General features: G+C 46.3%; 1 protein-coding gene across 1 annotated transcript in view; it reads left to right on the top strand.

The window, feature by feature from the left end:
* The window catches only part of CAPN1 (calpain 1), a gene marked incomplete in the record, with an annotated part of 860,468 nt that overhangs the window by 581,227 nt on the left and 262,199 nt on the right, over positions 1 to 17,042 (top strand). Inside the window, 1 exon segment of the mRNA XM_044075847.1 lies at positions 10,468 to 10,507. Within this exon segment, the coding sequence (XP_043931782.1) occupies positions 10,468 to 10,507 (40 nt within the window).

Raw genomic sequence — 17,042 nt, 5'->3', positions numbered from 1 at the left:
CTTTTCTTGCAAGAGAGCAAGACCCCCCCACCCAGCCATGTTGGGGAACACCCCCCCCATAAAAAATTAAATATACCGTCTTCAAAGTTGCACAACAGTAGAGAAAGGGAAGTTCTCCATTCTTGACAAAAGTGATTGAGGCAAAACATTTTCGATAAAATGACAGTTGCTGAAACTGCTGTTGATCTGTTGACAGGCTCTCAGAAATACCAGGTCCACTCCCAAGCAGGTATTGGAAAAATGCTTAGTTGTGGTAATGCTTAGTTGTTCACCTGGCCCCAGAATAATTAAAGTTCATGTCTCTCTCTTTAACAGTACAGCCTCCCACATTTCATGTGACAAACCTAATCTCCACAGTGTCCCCCTATCTGGCCCCCAAAAATGCCCCTTCCCTCTGTACACCCTCCCTACTTGCCCCACCCCTAGTATTGCATTTATCGTTGGACCTTGCAGCCACTTGATTATTGAAGCTTTCGTGCACTTGGACATGCATAAAAAAGACTCAGTAGCCCTTCTGTAGTCCACAGCTTACACCTAGATGCTCTGCCTGCTCATCATCTTCCAGTTTATGATGGCCGCCACTCTTTCATTGTCACAATCATCAGCCTTTCTCCTTCACCTCAACTGTACTTGAGCCTTCCCTCCTGTTATTCTCACCAATTAGTTGTATTTGCATCATCCTCTGTTTATTTTTGATTAATCATTGCTAACTGGCTCATGTAACCACTTATGTGCTTCTTGTAACCCTCGTGTGCTATCCACTGCCTCACCTGTGCTTAACCCCTTCTGTAGCCCTCCCAAACTATTTGTCACCTCATGTCTTACTTGTAACTCACATGGGCTCTCTAGAACTTCCCTAGTAGCACAGGACACCCTGCACTAATTTGCCATATCTGCTGTTCATAGATTCCTTTGTGGCCTGTTCCTGTTTACCTAATGATGTTAAGCTCCTAACATTGGCCTTGGGTCATCCGTGTATAAGCGTAACCCTTCCATTTTTCTCACCAAGCACATTGTAGTTTCATCGCCGACCTCTGTCTGTTAACTACTGTTTTCTCTCCTTGCCAGTCCTCCCAAAACTTTTCATTTAATTAACATCACCCTTTAACATCATAGACTGATAGCCGAAACCATTAACCTTTAAACTGTACTTCCCATAGCCCTTGGGTTACAGTTTCTCATTCAGTTCACCTTTTATTTAATTTTGGAACATCTACAGTCTAGGATGGTAGGTGCATTCTGTTTGGTAGGCTTTCATTGCTCCATCCTGTGGAGGGCTGATGCTGACTCTCGTTCATCATTATATACACTGTTGTTGAACACAACAAATGGGGGGGGGACAGAAGTAAACAACACTCGCATCTCCTCTAACACTAGCTTGATAGTAGATATGCCCCCTTCATCAGTACTACTACAAGGAAAGGGGATGTGCATTACAGACTATGCTTCTGGTAACCAGCTTGTGCTGACCCAATAAGTAGCAGCTGTACTGTTACTAAAAACATGACAAATCGGTTAAACCACCTTATAGTAACATTATTAGTATAGTAGTAATCATCATAGCTGTCAACTTCTTTGCTCAAGAGTCAGGGACAAAGGCCTAAAGTCAGAGATAAATTTTAAATATTGCTGTAATTCACTTAAAATGTTAATAGAACAGGTTTTCCATCAACATGTATTTTCTAAGCAATAAAGATATATGAAATTCTGTTTGGCAGTAGTGACTGCAATTTTCAGTCATTTACTGAACATTTATTTTATTTATTTATTGGTGTCCTGTGATAACTGGGAAAGTCTGCTTGAACCAGTGACCCATTTTCAGCGGAAGTCCAGGAAGAAAAGCTCCAGAACAGATTCAAACACATTTAAACAGTACTTAAGTAGTTATGTACAAGTGGAGAAAATCCCCACAACAGATAAAAATGCAAACAGATTGAATTACATTTACAGAAATATTAAGAAGACAATATGTTCTGCAAATAGCAACGCACACTGCAGAAGTGGAGATCCTGTGTCAAACAAACTAAGGCACCGTTCTTCAAAATAGTGTTCTACTTCTAATAATGTATGGAGATGAAAAGATGCACTCTGCTGCCAAAATAGACAGAGGAATAGAATGAGAGGAGTAACGAGCAGGAGGGAAAATGAAGGACATGGAAAGAGTTTATCATTAGAAAGATTAGAATTTTTTGGAAGGACATGAGAGAGGAAAATAAATAGCATTAAGTCCTGGCTGAAGAGGTAAAAAGAGCATACATTAGTAGTATGGTATTACTGATGTGAGAGCTTCTTTTAATGTTAGGCCATTACTGCCTGTTAACATAGGTTCATAGGTTCATAGATTAGTACTAAGCTAATTGTCCTTGCGAGCCATTTTAAGCCTAGCCAATTATCCCTTGTTAGACTCGAACCCTGCACCTTGTGTTTGTAAGGCAAACACCTTAACCATTAGGCCACCCTCCCAACCCAAAAGGATTGTACTGGAGTGGGACTCGAACCTGGAATGATTGCTCATAAGGCAAATGCTCTGCCCACTACTCTATCGCTGTAATATGGAGGTGTTAGTGATTTTAGAGTCAGAAAAGAGGAGTTATAATGAACCATCTGTCCTGTCATTCATCTGTTCTGAACATCAAAAAAAAAAAACTGAGGGAAAGGACAAAAGTATATGGCAAAATCAGGGATAGTTGAGAAGGATTCTAAACATTTCATCCCAACCAAGGGCTTAGGAATTTGAGTCTTTGAAACTTCCCTTACTTAGCATATACATGTTTAAAGAGTTTATATAGATGCACTTGAAACTTCTTTCACTTAGCATGTACATACTTAGTGTTAATAGTTGGCAGTATCTCCTAACTCAATGAGTGAGCTTCCCTAAGTACTGAAGATGTGGGCATGGGAAAGCCTTCTTGCCTAATTTATTTGCAATGTTCGTCTGCTTTAAATCGCTGAAAACAGATGAGAAAGACCTGTTTTCTCATACTGGGTGATAATGGAGCCAAGTTATTGTGGGAGTACATGTCTGGATTTTGATTTGGCAGGCCAACATAAGTTGTGGTTTAGCACAGTTACATTCCTTATTACAGATGTTTTCTGTGTACAGTGGACCCCACAGCGACTTTCTCCTTGTCTGTGCCATTTTCTTTTAAGTTATTGAAAAGGAATTCACTGAAATTTCTTTTATACTTGACAGACCTTTTCTAACACTTTGTGAAATCTGAAATCATTGCTAATGTTGATTCAGTACTTAGCAGCATTTTCACCCTTTGTATGTCTGAAGGCAGGCATGTTGAGTATAAGCTTTGGTCTCAGATGAGTGATTCCAGAATCAGCATGGAACAACTAATTGTAATTGAACTGCGGAGTAATATACATACATGCATCATACTTCACTTTTGGTACTTCCATAATTGCATAGTTTAGTTTGTTGGCTTATATTAAAGCTACACTAAAAGCTGGTATGCAGCACTGACTTTTTTAACCAACTAGTGTTACCAGATGTTTATTATATAACTTGACTTAGGACAAACTATTATTAAATTTGTATTAATTTCTTCTTTACTATATTGCACAACTCTTTAGAAATGTATCTTTGTCTAATGTGTTTCATTCGTATGTGATGTACTACTACTAGCGATATTTGTGGAGTTTTTCTCCCCAGGCCTCTGCTGAAAAAGGAGCGATCTGAAGTGGTTAACTTCATTTGGTCTGCAACCTGTGGGTATCGGATCCGACCTCAGATCCGAGCCGGCAGCTTTACCTAGCTAAAGATCCGAGCTCCTAGCTCCTCCCCCTACCCACAATCCCCTGTAACACATCCCCCATCCTCAGATCTAGTTTGCCACGGCTTACAGCAGCTTCTAGAAGCGAGCTCTTGGCGTGGGTGAGAGATTTCAAGTTTATAAAAAACTTTAAAATCGCTTTTCTCTTAGGATTTTCTGTGTTGTGTGTGCTTGGTTTAGCCCCCTTTACCATCTAGTATACTTATTTTAACTTTTTTGTGGTAAATTCTCTTCAAATTTATTTTCCACCCTCCCCCTAGTGTGTGTGTGTGTGTGTGTGTGTGTGTGTGTGTGTGTGTGTGTGTGTGTTTGATGGCTGAAGGGCCTAAAGCCATTTTTTCTAAATGCACTGAGTTTGGTCATAAGCTGTCCCCAGCCGATGGCCACACTCAGTGCGTTATTTGTCTGGGGGTGGCCCATTTATCCACCAGCTGCAAGGTCTGTGCAGCTTTCAACCCCCGGGCCATCAGGGATAGGAGGAACAAGCTAATCCTGGCGGGATTGTTACCCCTGGATTCTTCTTCCTCCTCACCCTGCAAGGCACCGGTCGTGGCTGCAGCTTCTGTGCCTTCCGATCCCCCTCCCTTGTTGGGGACTCAAACTTCCTCTGTTTCTCAAGGTGAGGGGGACTCTTCTTCCTCTTCTAAGGAGAAGAGGAGAGACAAGGACCAGCATAGGCACAAAAGACGGGCTGAGTCTCATCCCTCGGCCCCACCAGTTAAGGTAGCTAGTCCCACTAAGAGGGTCTCTGGTTCTCCTCATTCTCGGCTCCGCTCTCCTTGCTTTTCCCCGGAGCCGGAAGAGGAGTACCGGTCTCCCTCGAGGCAGCCCTGCCTCAGCAACCTCCTCCAGATCCACCAGAAGCTTGAACGACGCTGATTTGGACCGGATGATGCATCGTTTCTTGCAGGCTCAAATGCAGATGGGGGTGCTCCAAACCCCCCCCTCCTCTGGGGGGGGAGCTCGGCCCCTTTCTTTACCCCGATCGCTCCTTCTCCAACCCGGTATCGGGTTTCGGAGTCTTCGGATCCATGCCGTTTCGGACATGGCGATCCGTCGGCGCCAACAGTCTTGGTTACTTCGACGCCAACTATGCCCTTGAGCGTGTCAGATCCTAGCTCTCGGGGCCAAGAGCCGAGCGTCGGATCCGTGGGGGGGGAACTGTGTCTTTGGTGTCATTTAGGTCAGAGCACACTTCCTCTCAGGTCCGACTGCTTCGGCTCCGATGCTGATCCCTGCATCTGCGCCGAGGGGGCTGCTCTCGGAGCCAGGGGAGAGCGGTTCACCCTCTGCATTTGATGTAGTGGAGAGGGTGCTGTCGAGGACTTCCAGATCCCCGGTCCGGGCTATGGATCCATCCATCACCCCTGCACATTTGGGTCTGTCCTCCGTCATGCGGCCACAGGGACAGCCTGCATCGGCGCTCCAGTTGGTTCCCTTAGAGGAACAGGACCCCGTGGGTGAACCCTCCTCTGATAGCCCCACCGAGGAGGTTCCTCACAAACAGAAGTGCAAAAGGAGGCACCTGGACTCCCCTGAGTCTCTGACAGAGGACACAGATTTGGAGGCAGGGGAAGGTTCCCCAAGGTCACCCCCTGAGGATGTCTCCTTTGGAGACATCATGGAAATGTTGCGAATCAGAGGAGGGTGGTCTGCCCAAAAACCATCCTCGGATGAGTCTGTGTTTCTGGATGTGTTCGATGCAGGCCCATCTACTTCTTGGCTGACCCCCTGGTGGACTTAATTACCACCAGGGCTTGGAAGGAGCCGGACACCGTGGAGCAGATTCTCAGAAGGCCAGACAAGGTACTTAGTCACCCTTCTGATAGGATGGCTTGGTCTAAAGGTTCTCCAGTGGATGCCATGGTGGTGTTGGCTGCCACCAAGAAGGAACTAGCACAGGAGAGTTCCTTGGTCCACCCTCCAGATAAGGAATCTCGGACATTGGACCACATTGGAAAGCGGATGTTTGCTTCAGCTACTTTCTCTGTGAGGGCGCTGAACTATATGGTGCACGTTATCAGACTCCAGCGAGACTTGATTAAGGAATATGCTGGAGCCCCCCCGGAGTCCATGGCGGCCGAGGACAAATGCATTTTCTCGACTCGCATGGCCACTCTGAAATCTATTACTAATACATGTATGCGGCTACTCTCCCATGCCACGGAGGCAGGGGCTAGAGCCAGCGGAGCAGGCATCGCTCTGTGGCGCCATGCCTGGCTCCGCCTTTGCGATTTTGCAGAACCCTTCAAGGCGTCCTTTGCTAATGCACCCTTTGACAGTTCTACGCTCTTTGGCAAGACCGTCCGCGACACGCTGGTCCAAAGCGAAAAGGACGGGAAGATGCTGTCTGCCATCGGGATCTGCTTCTCTAATCCCCAATGGTCCTTCCCCAGGAACCAGAGGGGACAAAAGAAGATGTGGTTCCGGAAATCACAGCAGTCCCATCCCACTTCGGACTCCTCATCCTTTAGAGGCAGAGGAGGACAAGGTGGACGCTGGCCCAGAGGCAGAGTGGGGCCGAGGAATCTCGGGTCCCGAGAACCTTTCTCAGAGAGGCCCGAGCAACAGCCCTGAGGGCTTTACCCGGCTGTCCCTCTCTGGAGGCAGTCGGGGGGGCGTCTGTCAGAGCACCTCCAAAATTGGGAGTCCATTACTATGGACCAGTGGGTGCTGCGAGTTATATCCAGAGGTTATTCCATTCCCTTTCTGAGTCTACCCCCTCCTAAGAAACGCCTCTCCGATGTCCCACCTGATCAAAGGGAGGCAGCAGCTTTGGAAATTTCGAAGCTGTTAGAAAAAAGGGCCATCCAGCCCATTTCCCCAGGCCAGTCCAGATTGGGAAATTACTCCAGGTTCTTTTTAGTGCCAAAAAATTCGGGGGAACTGAGGCCTATACTAGACCTCTCATCTCTAAGGCTGTTCATTCCCAAGGAGAAATTCCGGATGGTCACCCTGCAATCTATTCTCCCCTTCCTCCGGGAGAACGACTGGATGTGCTCCATAGACCTCAAGGATGCGTACTACCACATTCTAATGGACAGATGATCCAGGAGGTTCCTCCGCTTTCGGCTGGGAGCTTGTCATTTGCAGTTCATGGCTCTTCCGTTCTGCCTCACCTCAGCCCCCAGGGTGTTCACTAAAGTCATGGAGGTGGTCGCAGCCCACCTGAGACTTCAGGGCATTCGGGTCTTTCTATACCTGGACAACTGGATCCTCACTGCCTCCAACAGGCATCAGCTCTGCTGGGCCAGGGATTATGCCCTGGCTCTTACTCAGCATCTAGGTATTACTGTGAACCTTCAAAAATCATTCCTTCATCCTGTGCAGGTTCTGGAATTTATAGGGGACAAAATAGATACACGTCACTCCAAGGCCTTTCTAACAACAGACATGTTGCGCAATTTGTCTCTGCATGTTTTGGCAATTCACCAGCCCACAACCCCACCTGCGGAATTAGTCCTGAGAGCTTTGGGCTCCATGGCGGCAGCCATCAGTTTGTCACCCTTTGCGTGCCTGCGTATGAGAATCCTACAGTGGACTCTTCAGGTCCAGTGGTCACTGTTGTTGCACCCCTTGAGCACCCCGATTCCCCTGAGCAGGGTTTGCAAGGACTCCCTTCTCTGGTGGCTGCACTCTCAGGAGCTACGAGAGGGGAGACCATTCATCATGCCTCAGCCCCAAGCCATGTTGACCATGGACGCTTCTCACCTCAGGTGGGGGGGGCATGCTATGGGCAGAACCGTCCAAGGCACGTGGACTCCCTCAGAGACCGTTCTGCATATCAATGTCTTGGAGATGACGGCGGTGCTTTTGGCATTGCAAGCCCTACAAGACCTTCTTCCTCCGGGAACTATTGCAATTCAGTCAATTCAGTCAGACAACATGGCTGTAGTCTGGTACATCAACAAACAGGGGGGAACCAGATCTTATCCCCTTTGCGAGAGGCCATGAGAGTTTGGGAATGGGCAATCTCCACCAACCACTTTCTGGTAGCAACGCACATTCCGGGCTGGACCAACATCCTACTGGATAGGCTAAGTCATCTGATCCTCACACCGTACGAGTGGTCTCTAAACCCGTTGGTAGCGAAACCGATCTTCAAATGGGGTCTACCTTGCTGCGATCTTTTTGCTTCCCTGGCAAACACAAAGTGCAGCTGATATTTCGCTCTAATTCTCCCAATAGGGGAGAGCCCCAGAGATGCTCTGGTTCATGCTTGGCCCCCCGGTCTCCTTTATGCTTATCCCCCGCTTCCACTCATGACAAAGTTCCTGCAGAAAGCCCATCGGTTGGGGAGCAAGATAATCCTCATAGCCCCATTCTGGCCTCGCCAGATTTGGTTCCCTTATCTGCGGTCTCAGTGTCATTCTTCCTTGGATCTTAGATCCCATCCCAGATCTAATTTCTCACCCTGCGGGATTACAACCCCCAAATCTGAGTGACCTCAAGCTCACGGCTTGGTTGATCCAGTTCCCCTGATAGCAAGGACTCCCGGTATCTTGTCACCAGTGAAAGCCATTCTGGTAGCAGCACACAAACAGTCTACCAGAAGGATCTACGGTAGTAAATGGAAACACTTTTCCATTTGGGCCAAAGACGGAGGCTTGGATCCCTTTACTGTCCCTATTCCGACCATTCTTGAATTTCTGTCCCATATCTTTCATCAGGGAGCCAGTGCATCTACGGTTAAAGAACAGTTGGCAGCCATCTCTCACTTTCATGTAGGAGATGAGGTAGGATCACTGGCTTTCACCAGAATTTGCAAAACCTTTCTAAAAGGCACATTCCTGTTAAAACCGCCAGTTAAGTCTGCGGTTCCACCCTTGGACTTAACACTGGTCCTGCAGGCTTTGACGGGCCCTCCCTTCGAACTGGCCGTGTCAGCTCGGTTGAAATTTTTATCTTGGAAAACAGCCTTCCTGGTTGCAATAACTTCAGTCAGGAGAGTGTCTGAGCTTCAAGCCCTCTGTATGAAACCCCCTTATCTAATTTTTCATAAGGACAGAGTTTCTCTCAGGACTAATCTTTCTTTCCTCCCTAAAGTAGTCTCTGAGTTTAATCAGTCTATTAATCTGCCAGTGTTCTTTCCCAATTTCCAGAACAAAGGGCAATACACACAGCACAAATTGGATGTGCATAGACAACTGCGTTTTTATCTGCACAGGACAGCAACTAACCGCAAGTCTGATCAATTGTTTGTGTCCTTTGCCAAGTCTTCTTTAGGCAAACCTATTACCAAAGTGACATTAGCTAACTGGATTTCACAATGCATCATTCAAGCCTATTTAGCTTCGAACAAACTGGTTCCTTTGGGAATCCATGCGCATTCAACCCGATCCATAGCTACCTCTGCTGCGTTCTGCTCTAGAGTCCCTATAGATGACATATGTTCAGCAGCTACTTGGTCTTCCGCTCATACGTTCATTTCCCATTATAAATTGGATTTGATTTCCAGGAGTAGGGCTTCCTTTGGCTCCTCTGTGCTCCGGAATATTCTTCCTTGTGGGCCGCCCAAGGTTTTCTAGGTAGCTGGGGACTCGTGTTCCACAAGTTGCCGACCAAATGAAGTTAACCACTTCAGATAAAGAAGTTATGTACTCACCATAACGTTCCATCTGAGTGGGTAACTTCATTTGTCTGCAGCTGACCCCCCCTCCATTCCCCCTAACCAGTTTCGTGCTTCTTATCCAGGAGAGGATTGTCCATTCTGTTAGGCAGTAGGTTACTGGCCCGTTTCGAGGGTCTTGTGGAGTCCCTATAGGAAAACTCGATCTGAGGATGGGGGATGTGTTGCAGGGGATTATGGGTAGGGGGAGGAGCTAGGAGCTCAGATCTTTAGCTAGGTAAAGCTGCCGGCTCGGATCCAATACCCACAGGTTGCAGACAAATTAAGTTACCCACTCAGATGGAACATTATGGTGAGTACATAACTTCTTTTTTGTCCAGTTAGACTTTCCCGGTAAACAAATGTAAAATAAAAATAAACTAGGCTTGAGAATAAAGGATAGGTACTGCAGTCACTTATGAAATGACACTTTTCTCGAGGTAGAAGTGAAATGTGAGAGAGGCAGAGGTGAGCTGAAATTACTCTAATGAAATTATCCTGCTGGGCAGAATATGTAGCTGTGCTTGACTGTCGTATGTCAGAAGACAGTGCTGTCCTAAACAGAATCATGAGTACATTCCTTGGAAGATTCTGAGTTAACTTTGTGTGGAAAGGGACCAGGAAAGCATGTCCTAAACTAGACTCACAAGTGCATAACCACCAGTACCTGTCAGGACTACAGATTTTAGCAGAATGTCCAGATTTTTGCTTCATATTTTTGGTCTGTTTCTCATAAAATTGTGGTTTTCTGGCAAATCATCAGCAAATCATTGAGGCATGGAGTCATAAAATAATGACAAATATTTGAGTTGCAGACTTCATACCTTCGGAAAATGTATGTCATTGCAAAACCTGTTATTCTATCAACTTTCTAAGTTTGAAAGAGCAATATTTAACAATTGTCCCTCTTTCTTGGGCTTTGTTGCCCCATTTTTTCTGGCTTTGACCAGATTTCTTACTCTAAGAGGGTGAGGTGTGTGATATCCATGAATAATAAAACAGGTGGAATAGTTTCCAGGGTGGTGAGACTAGATCTGTGACAAACATATTCAAATTTATTTTGTTTTTCTTCCACAGAGAGCTTGATGATGAAAATACAGCTAATCTTCCTGATGAGGTATGTCTAGTAATGTTCATGGAATAAAACATAACATTTATTCTTTGGTCAGATAAACTGATTTTACAGGGAAATAGAATTGTCTTGGGAATATAAATTACTGTGCATGAATGTCTTTAATCAATTGGAGGTGCTTAGGAATTGAAATTCATCAATCATTTTCTTTTTTCCCCCCAAGTTTAAAGTAAGTTGCGGTAGTTTTTAGTAACATCTGTGAAAAAGATTCTTATACAATTGGTTGGGTGGGTTTGCTTGTAGCATCTGTCCATGTTCCTATAAGAGCTCATAAGTCCTTTTACAGAAGTAATTTTTGTAGAAGCTTTAGACTTTCTTGTTAAACAAAAATGTAGCTTCTGTGAAAGTACTCTGTATTTAAGTATTTGCCATTGAGTAGAATTTAATGACAATGTTTGTATGGAAAACCGTTGTAGTATTCATTAAATACAGGGGATTATCCACCCACAGACATCCCCTTGTTGGCCCAACTCCCAGCAGCCTGGTAGGGATGTCTCATTTTGGTCTGGCTTCTACCTGACATAGGGCTGCAAGTATCCCAAATAAGTAATTAGCCTAAACTGCCTTCAGCTTTTTTTTTTTTTTTGCCACAGGCTTAATCAGTATCTCAGCAAAAAAGTTTGCAATCTGATCTTGGTGCCAGACCAAGATACCTTTTCTATTTTTAAACTGTTTATTTGCTGATCAATGTTTTCCAGGATATACTTTTGCAGGCGTGAAAAATCTTTGTAACTGTAGATGTTCTTCGTGTTTCACTGTTGCAGTCATCACATTTGTGTTATCCCTGCCAAGGTAGACCTTGGCTGACCCGAATACCAAAGACTTAGTATTACTGCGTCGGTTGCTGTCGCTTCAGGACTGACATCAAGTCATCAGTAGTATAAAGTAAGGCAGCCATCACCATTACATCAGTCTTTCTTGCCATGGAGCCCGAAGCAGAAGCGGTGCGCACAAGTGATGGTAGGCCGCTACCTGAGTTTGTCTACCAAATTGAAGCTAAAGTCCTCTAAGTACCCTGTTGGGAATCCTTTTTTCTTGCACTAACCGATGTCAGAAAAAGTTAATTGGCTCGCCTGTGGAAAGCAAATACCACACCAAGACTTTCACTCTTACTGTGTCACTTGTTTAGGCCCAGACCATGAAGCCCCCCGTTGTCACTTCTGTGCTTTGTGCAATGCCAGAACTATCCATCATTGGGCCCTTATTGTAGCTAGATATTTTCCCTTGCAGTCCTCGAATTCCGATATGGCTTCAATAAGCCATCCAACAGCAGATCTTCCGAAAAAACGTAAAGATAAAGCTAGACACAGACTGCACAGGTCCAAACCCACCGATGATGCTTCCGTTAAGTTAGTCGTCCGTTCTCCTGTCCTCAGTGAGGTGCTTTTGCAGCCCCTGAAGCCCGCTTCTGTGGATTCGCAGGCCGCTACCGAGACCCTTTTGGAGTCCACTATGCTGCAAAACTCTTCTACGACTAAGGATCCTGCAGTCATCTCTACCTTGTGTAGGTCCTGAGCTGCTGAGCAGGCACCGGCTTCCGAGGAAGTCCTTCTCACTACCGATTCTAAACACAAACCACTGTCTTCTTTCGTGACTATTGTTCTTTCAAAAACGACTGAGTTTCTTGGGCCCAGGGTACGAACCACACCCAAGAAACCGACAACCCAATCTCAGGCACCTGCTTCCTTGCCTCAGTCTCAAATGCTTAAAATGGCAGAAGACCTTATCATGCTGATCAGGGGAAGCCAAGCTACCCCCCTCCAAAAGGAAACAAGGTCTGTCTCCTGTAGTTTTGTCTGAACAAGAGTCAGATGACTCTGATGCATCTGAATATGAAGACATGCAACCCCTCTCTACTTATGAGGATTTTGATGCAGAAGACTCATCCCTTCTGCCTCTCCCCCAGAGGATGTTTCCTTTGGGGAAACCCTTCATACCTTAAGGGAGCATTTCCAGTGGGAGAGTCAAGACTACCCTCAGTCTAAAAAGAGGCTCAGGGAATTCTTAGATCTTCCACAGCACAGACCCTTGGCCATCCCCCCCAGTCCTGGATATTGTGGAGGATGTTTTCTTAGAATCCAGCTTGTCTCCTGACACCCTCCCTCCTGCACCCAGAAAACCGGACAGGTACTATAGAGTCCTTAACTCACACAAATTTCTTTTTAAAAATCCTACTGCTGACCCTGAGGTAATTTTTCAAGGGCCTTAAGGGAGTAATGCAACCTCTGCTAAGAATCCTACTCCCTCAGATAGGGATTCCCGAGCACTAGACAGATAGGGTAAAAAAAGTATACACATCAGCTACTCTTGCTATCATGGCACTAAATTGTCAGTTCCATATGCTACAATTTCAGCAACATATCCTGGAACTCCTCAAACAAAAAATGTCTTCCTGTCCTGCTTGTGCAGAATCTAGAGAGTTACAAGAGTTGATGCATTCTGCAAGTCAAGTAACTAAACACACCTTGCACTGTGGTTTTGGAACCCTAGAAGATTCTTTCAAGGCAGCAGTCACTGGATCTGTCATTAGAAGGCATGCATGGCTTAAGAAACAGCCCCTGCCAGACCATGTCAAATCTAGATTTTTGGATGCCCCCTTGCACAAAGACAACTTATTTGGCACTAAGGTAGAAGAGGTCTTAAAGATGGAAGAAAAAGCAAAATCTATGCAGACAGTTAAGGATTTCTTACAGGTCCAGCCACCCAGGTTCAGCAGGCATTGACCCACCAAGCAGTGGTCCTTTCCTGCTCCCACTAAGCCAGTCCAGCCTAGGCCCCGGGGAACCAGACCCCCCCCCCCCCAGACAGCAGCCACAGGGAATGCAGATATCTAAGCAGTGGACTACCACCACTTCAAATCCAGAAGGTTCTAAGCCTTGCCTCCCTCACCCCCTCTGCCCACCTTCACTTACCCTTAGGAGGAAAACTCTCCTTTCACGCAAGCAGCTGGTCCACCATTACCAATGACCACTGGGTTCTCAACATAGTGTCTCATGGATACAAATTTTCCTTCCACTCCCTTCCAACCCCAAAATGGTTCCCAGATCTACCTCCAAACCAGTGGGCAGAGGCTCAAAAGCAAATCCTTTCCCTGCTTTCTATGAGGGCAGTAGAGCACATTCCATCAGAACATATAGGCCAAGGTTTGTACTCCAAACTTTTTCTGGTGCCCAGAAAAGAGGGCACCTCATCCTCGATCTATCCATTCTAAGCACCTTCCTGGTGATCCCAAAATTCAAAATGCTCACCCTCCAGCAGCTGTTACCCATGCTCTCCAAGGACGCTTGGCTAGCCACCCTAGGTCTAAAAGAGGCCTACCTCCACATTTCTGTCAGCGAGTATTGCAGGAAATATCTCCATTTCAGGGCAGGATCTCAACACCTTCAGTTCTCTGTGCTTCCATTTGGCTTATCTACTGCTCTCAGAGTTTTCACAAAATGTCTGGCTCCGGCCATTGTTTTTTGCAGACAAAGGGATATCCAGATTTACCCATACTTAGACCGCCTTATTTAGACAGACAGCCAGGTAAAGCTGCTCAAGCATCTGGCCTTTGTAAAGACCCTACTAACCTCCCTAGGGTACACAATCAATGAAAAATAAATCCAAACAGGTGCCCACCCAATGGATTATCTTCCTGGGAGCATGCCTGGACACAGCATCCCAGATAGCATTCCTTACACTAGAAAAACAAATTTTCCTGGCAGCCTACTTTTCTCATCTAGCTACATGAGCCCAGTTATCTGCAAGGAAGATCCTGGTAAGCTCTGGTATTCATGGCATCTTGCATGCTACTTATACCATATGCCAGACTGCATATGAGGAAACTTCAGTGTTACCTAAAAAGCCTTTGGTGTCAACACTGTCAACACCTGGAGACTCTTACACCTATAATTCCTTGCTTCAGAAAAGATGTTCTTCGGTGGGCAACAGCATGCTCCCACAACAAGGGGCTACCTTTCTCACCAACCCCCTGTTGCCCAGACCATCACCACAGATGCATCAGACTATGCTTGGAGTGTACACTTGGACAGCAGGTGCATACAGGGCCAATGGAGCCTGCAGCAAATCCCTCTGCACATCAACCAAAAGAGATGATGGTTGTCCAGCACGCCTTGATAGTTTTCACCACTGCAGTGTGGTATATCAACAAGCAGGGAGGGATCCACTCCTACCCTCTATGCAGGCTGGCCATGACCCTTTGTCACACAGCCTCTGCCATGCAACTACACCTGTTAGCACAATTCCTACCAGTTTCTCTCAACTCTCTGGCAGACCAATTAAGCAGAAACATTCTGGACCCACACGAGTGGCAGCTCAACAGAAGAACCTTCACCCTCATAACTCAGAAATGGGGCACCCCAAATGTCAACCTCTTTGCCTCCCACACCAACCATCAGCTCAGCAAATCTTGTGGATGCTCTGTCCTTCCCCTGGGTCAATCTGTCGGACTATGCCTTTCCTCCACTACCTCTCATCCCCAGGGTACTGCTCAAAATAAAGGAGGAAAAGCCAAGGACAATTCGTATAGCTCCAGACTGGCCTCACCAGCACTGGTACTCCTTGCTGCACAGCCTGTCCCCACTGCCACCAAGGCATCTTCCTTAGATTCCAAACCTCCTAACCCAGAGGGAAGGGAGAATTCATGCATCCCCAATAGCAGACACTCAGTTTGGCAGCTTGGCTTATTCTCCAACCTCAGATCAATCTGCCAAACTCAGTAAACAGGTTCTAGATGTTATACATGAGGCCAGATGCCCTAGCACTAGAAAGTCTTATGCTGACAAATGGAAAAGGTTCTGCACCTGGATCCAGGCTAAGGGAGCCAATACAGTACAGCCCTCCCTCCCTCTCATCCTGGATTACTTAGCTGACCTACAACACAGTGGCCTCTCTTTCTCCTCTATAAAAATTCTTGCCTCTGCTATCTCTGCTCATTTCCCCACTGACCAGCCCCTTTTCTCACACCTTTTGATCAAACAGTTCCTTAGAGGGGCTAGCAACTTGAGGCCACCCAGAAGAGCACCAACCCAGCTTGGGACCTTAACTTTGTGTTTGAAAAGCTCACCCTGCCCCCTTTCGAACCAGCTTCTTCTGCAAAGCTAAAATTTCTCTCCTGGAAGATGGCTTTCCTTCTGGCCATCACTTCAGCCAGAAGAGTCTCTGAGCTGCAAGCGCTCATGGCTGTGGAACCCTTCATCATCTTTCATGCTGACAGGGTATCCCTCAGAACGAACCCATCCTTCATGCCCAAGGTGGTATCCAGTGTGGCTCTCAGCCAATTCAGTCATTTTCCTACATTTTTTCCTAATCCCCAGAACAAGGGGGAAAGGATCCTGCACTCTCTAGATATGCAGAGACAGCTCAGATTCTATCTAGACAGGACTAAATCCTTCAGAAAGTCTGATCAATTGCTGGTTAGCTTTGCTATAGGGGCAGAAGGCAAAGCCATCTCCAAATGGATAGTAGCTGCATCCATTTCTGCTACAAACAACATAGAAAGCCTCCTCCAAGAGGGTCAGGACTCAACTCCACCAGAGCAGCCTCCACCTCTACAGCTTTCCTCAGAGGAGTCCCCACCGGGGACATCTTGGAGGCTGCCACCTGGATATCTGTTCACACTTTTACCAAGCATTACCACCTGCCTCTCTTCTCCAACTCCAGGGCAGGGTTTGCCTCTGCAAGTCTTGCAGGGCATCCTAGCCAGCCCCTAGTTTCCTTGACTGGCCTTCACCCATTTCCTCAGCTTTGGGAATCAACCCAAATGTAATGACTGCAACAGTGAAACACGAAGAACATAGCACAGTTGTGTACCTACCATAAATGTAGATGTTCGAGTGTATTCACTGTTGCAGTCCTGGTTTCCCTCCATCCCCCTTTCTTCCCTTTCCTTACAAGGGACAAATTGGTATTTACTTTCTACTGGTGACTTCTTCCACCAGAACCTGGCTCCTACTTGGGGGCTCCTGACAGGTTAGGCAAGAAAAACTGATGTAATGGTGTCAGCTGCCTTACTTTATACTACTGATGACCTGACATTAGTCCTGAAGTGACAGCAACTGATGCAGAAATACTAAGCCTCTGGTATTCGGGCCGGCTGAGGGCTACCCTGGCAGGGATAACCCAAATGTGATGACTGCAACAGTGAATACACTCGAACATCTACATTTATGGTAAGTGTACACAACTGTACTGTGTCAGATTGCCTATAAGAATTTGTCCCAAGTGCTTCTGCTTGCGAGAGTCCCCACTTCATTATAGGCTGCCAGATCTGTGGATGTTTCACCAGAAAGACCCATAGTCATAGAGAAGCCACTCTGCATACCTGGCTGCTGCAAAGAAAGCTGTTAGCCCTAATGCAAGTATTGGCTTCAGAGTCCAAACAACCTTCCACTAGTATCGAAGTCCTCATTTTCGCATAAAGAGTACTGGGAAAGAGCAGTATCACAGTGTTAATGCCAAAAGGAGAATAAATCACACTGGAAGCAAAAAAATAGCGTAAGCGCTTTCATTTACTACAAAT

The sequence above is a fragment of the Protopterus annectens genome, chromosome 6.part1 (genome assembly GCF_019279795.1).
Source record: "Protopterus annectens isolate FY-2018-M chromosome 6.part1, PAN1.0, whole genome shotgun sequence".
NCBI lineage: Eukaryota > Metazoa > Chordata > Ceratodontiformes > Protopteridae > Protopterus > Protopterus annectens.
The sequence above is the reverse complement of the archived record's forward strand: the minus strand, read 5'-3'. Positions and strand labels throughout refer to the sequence as shown.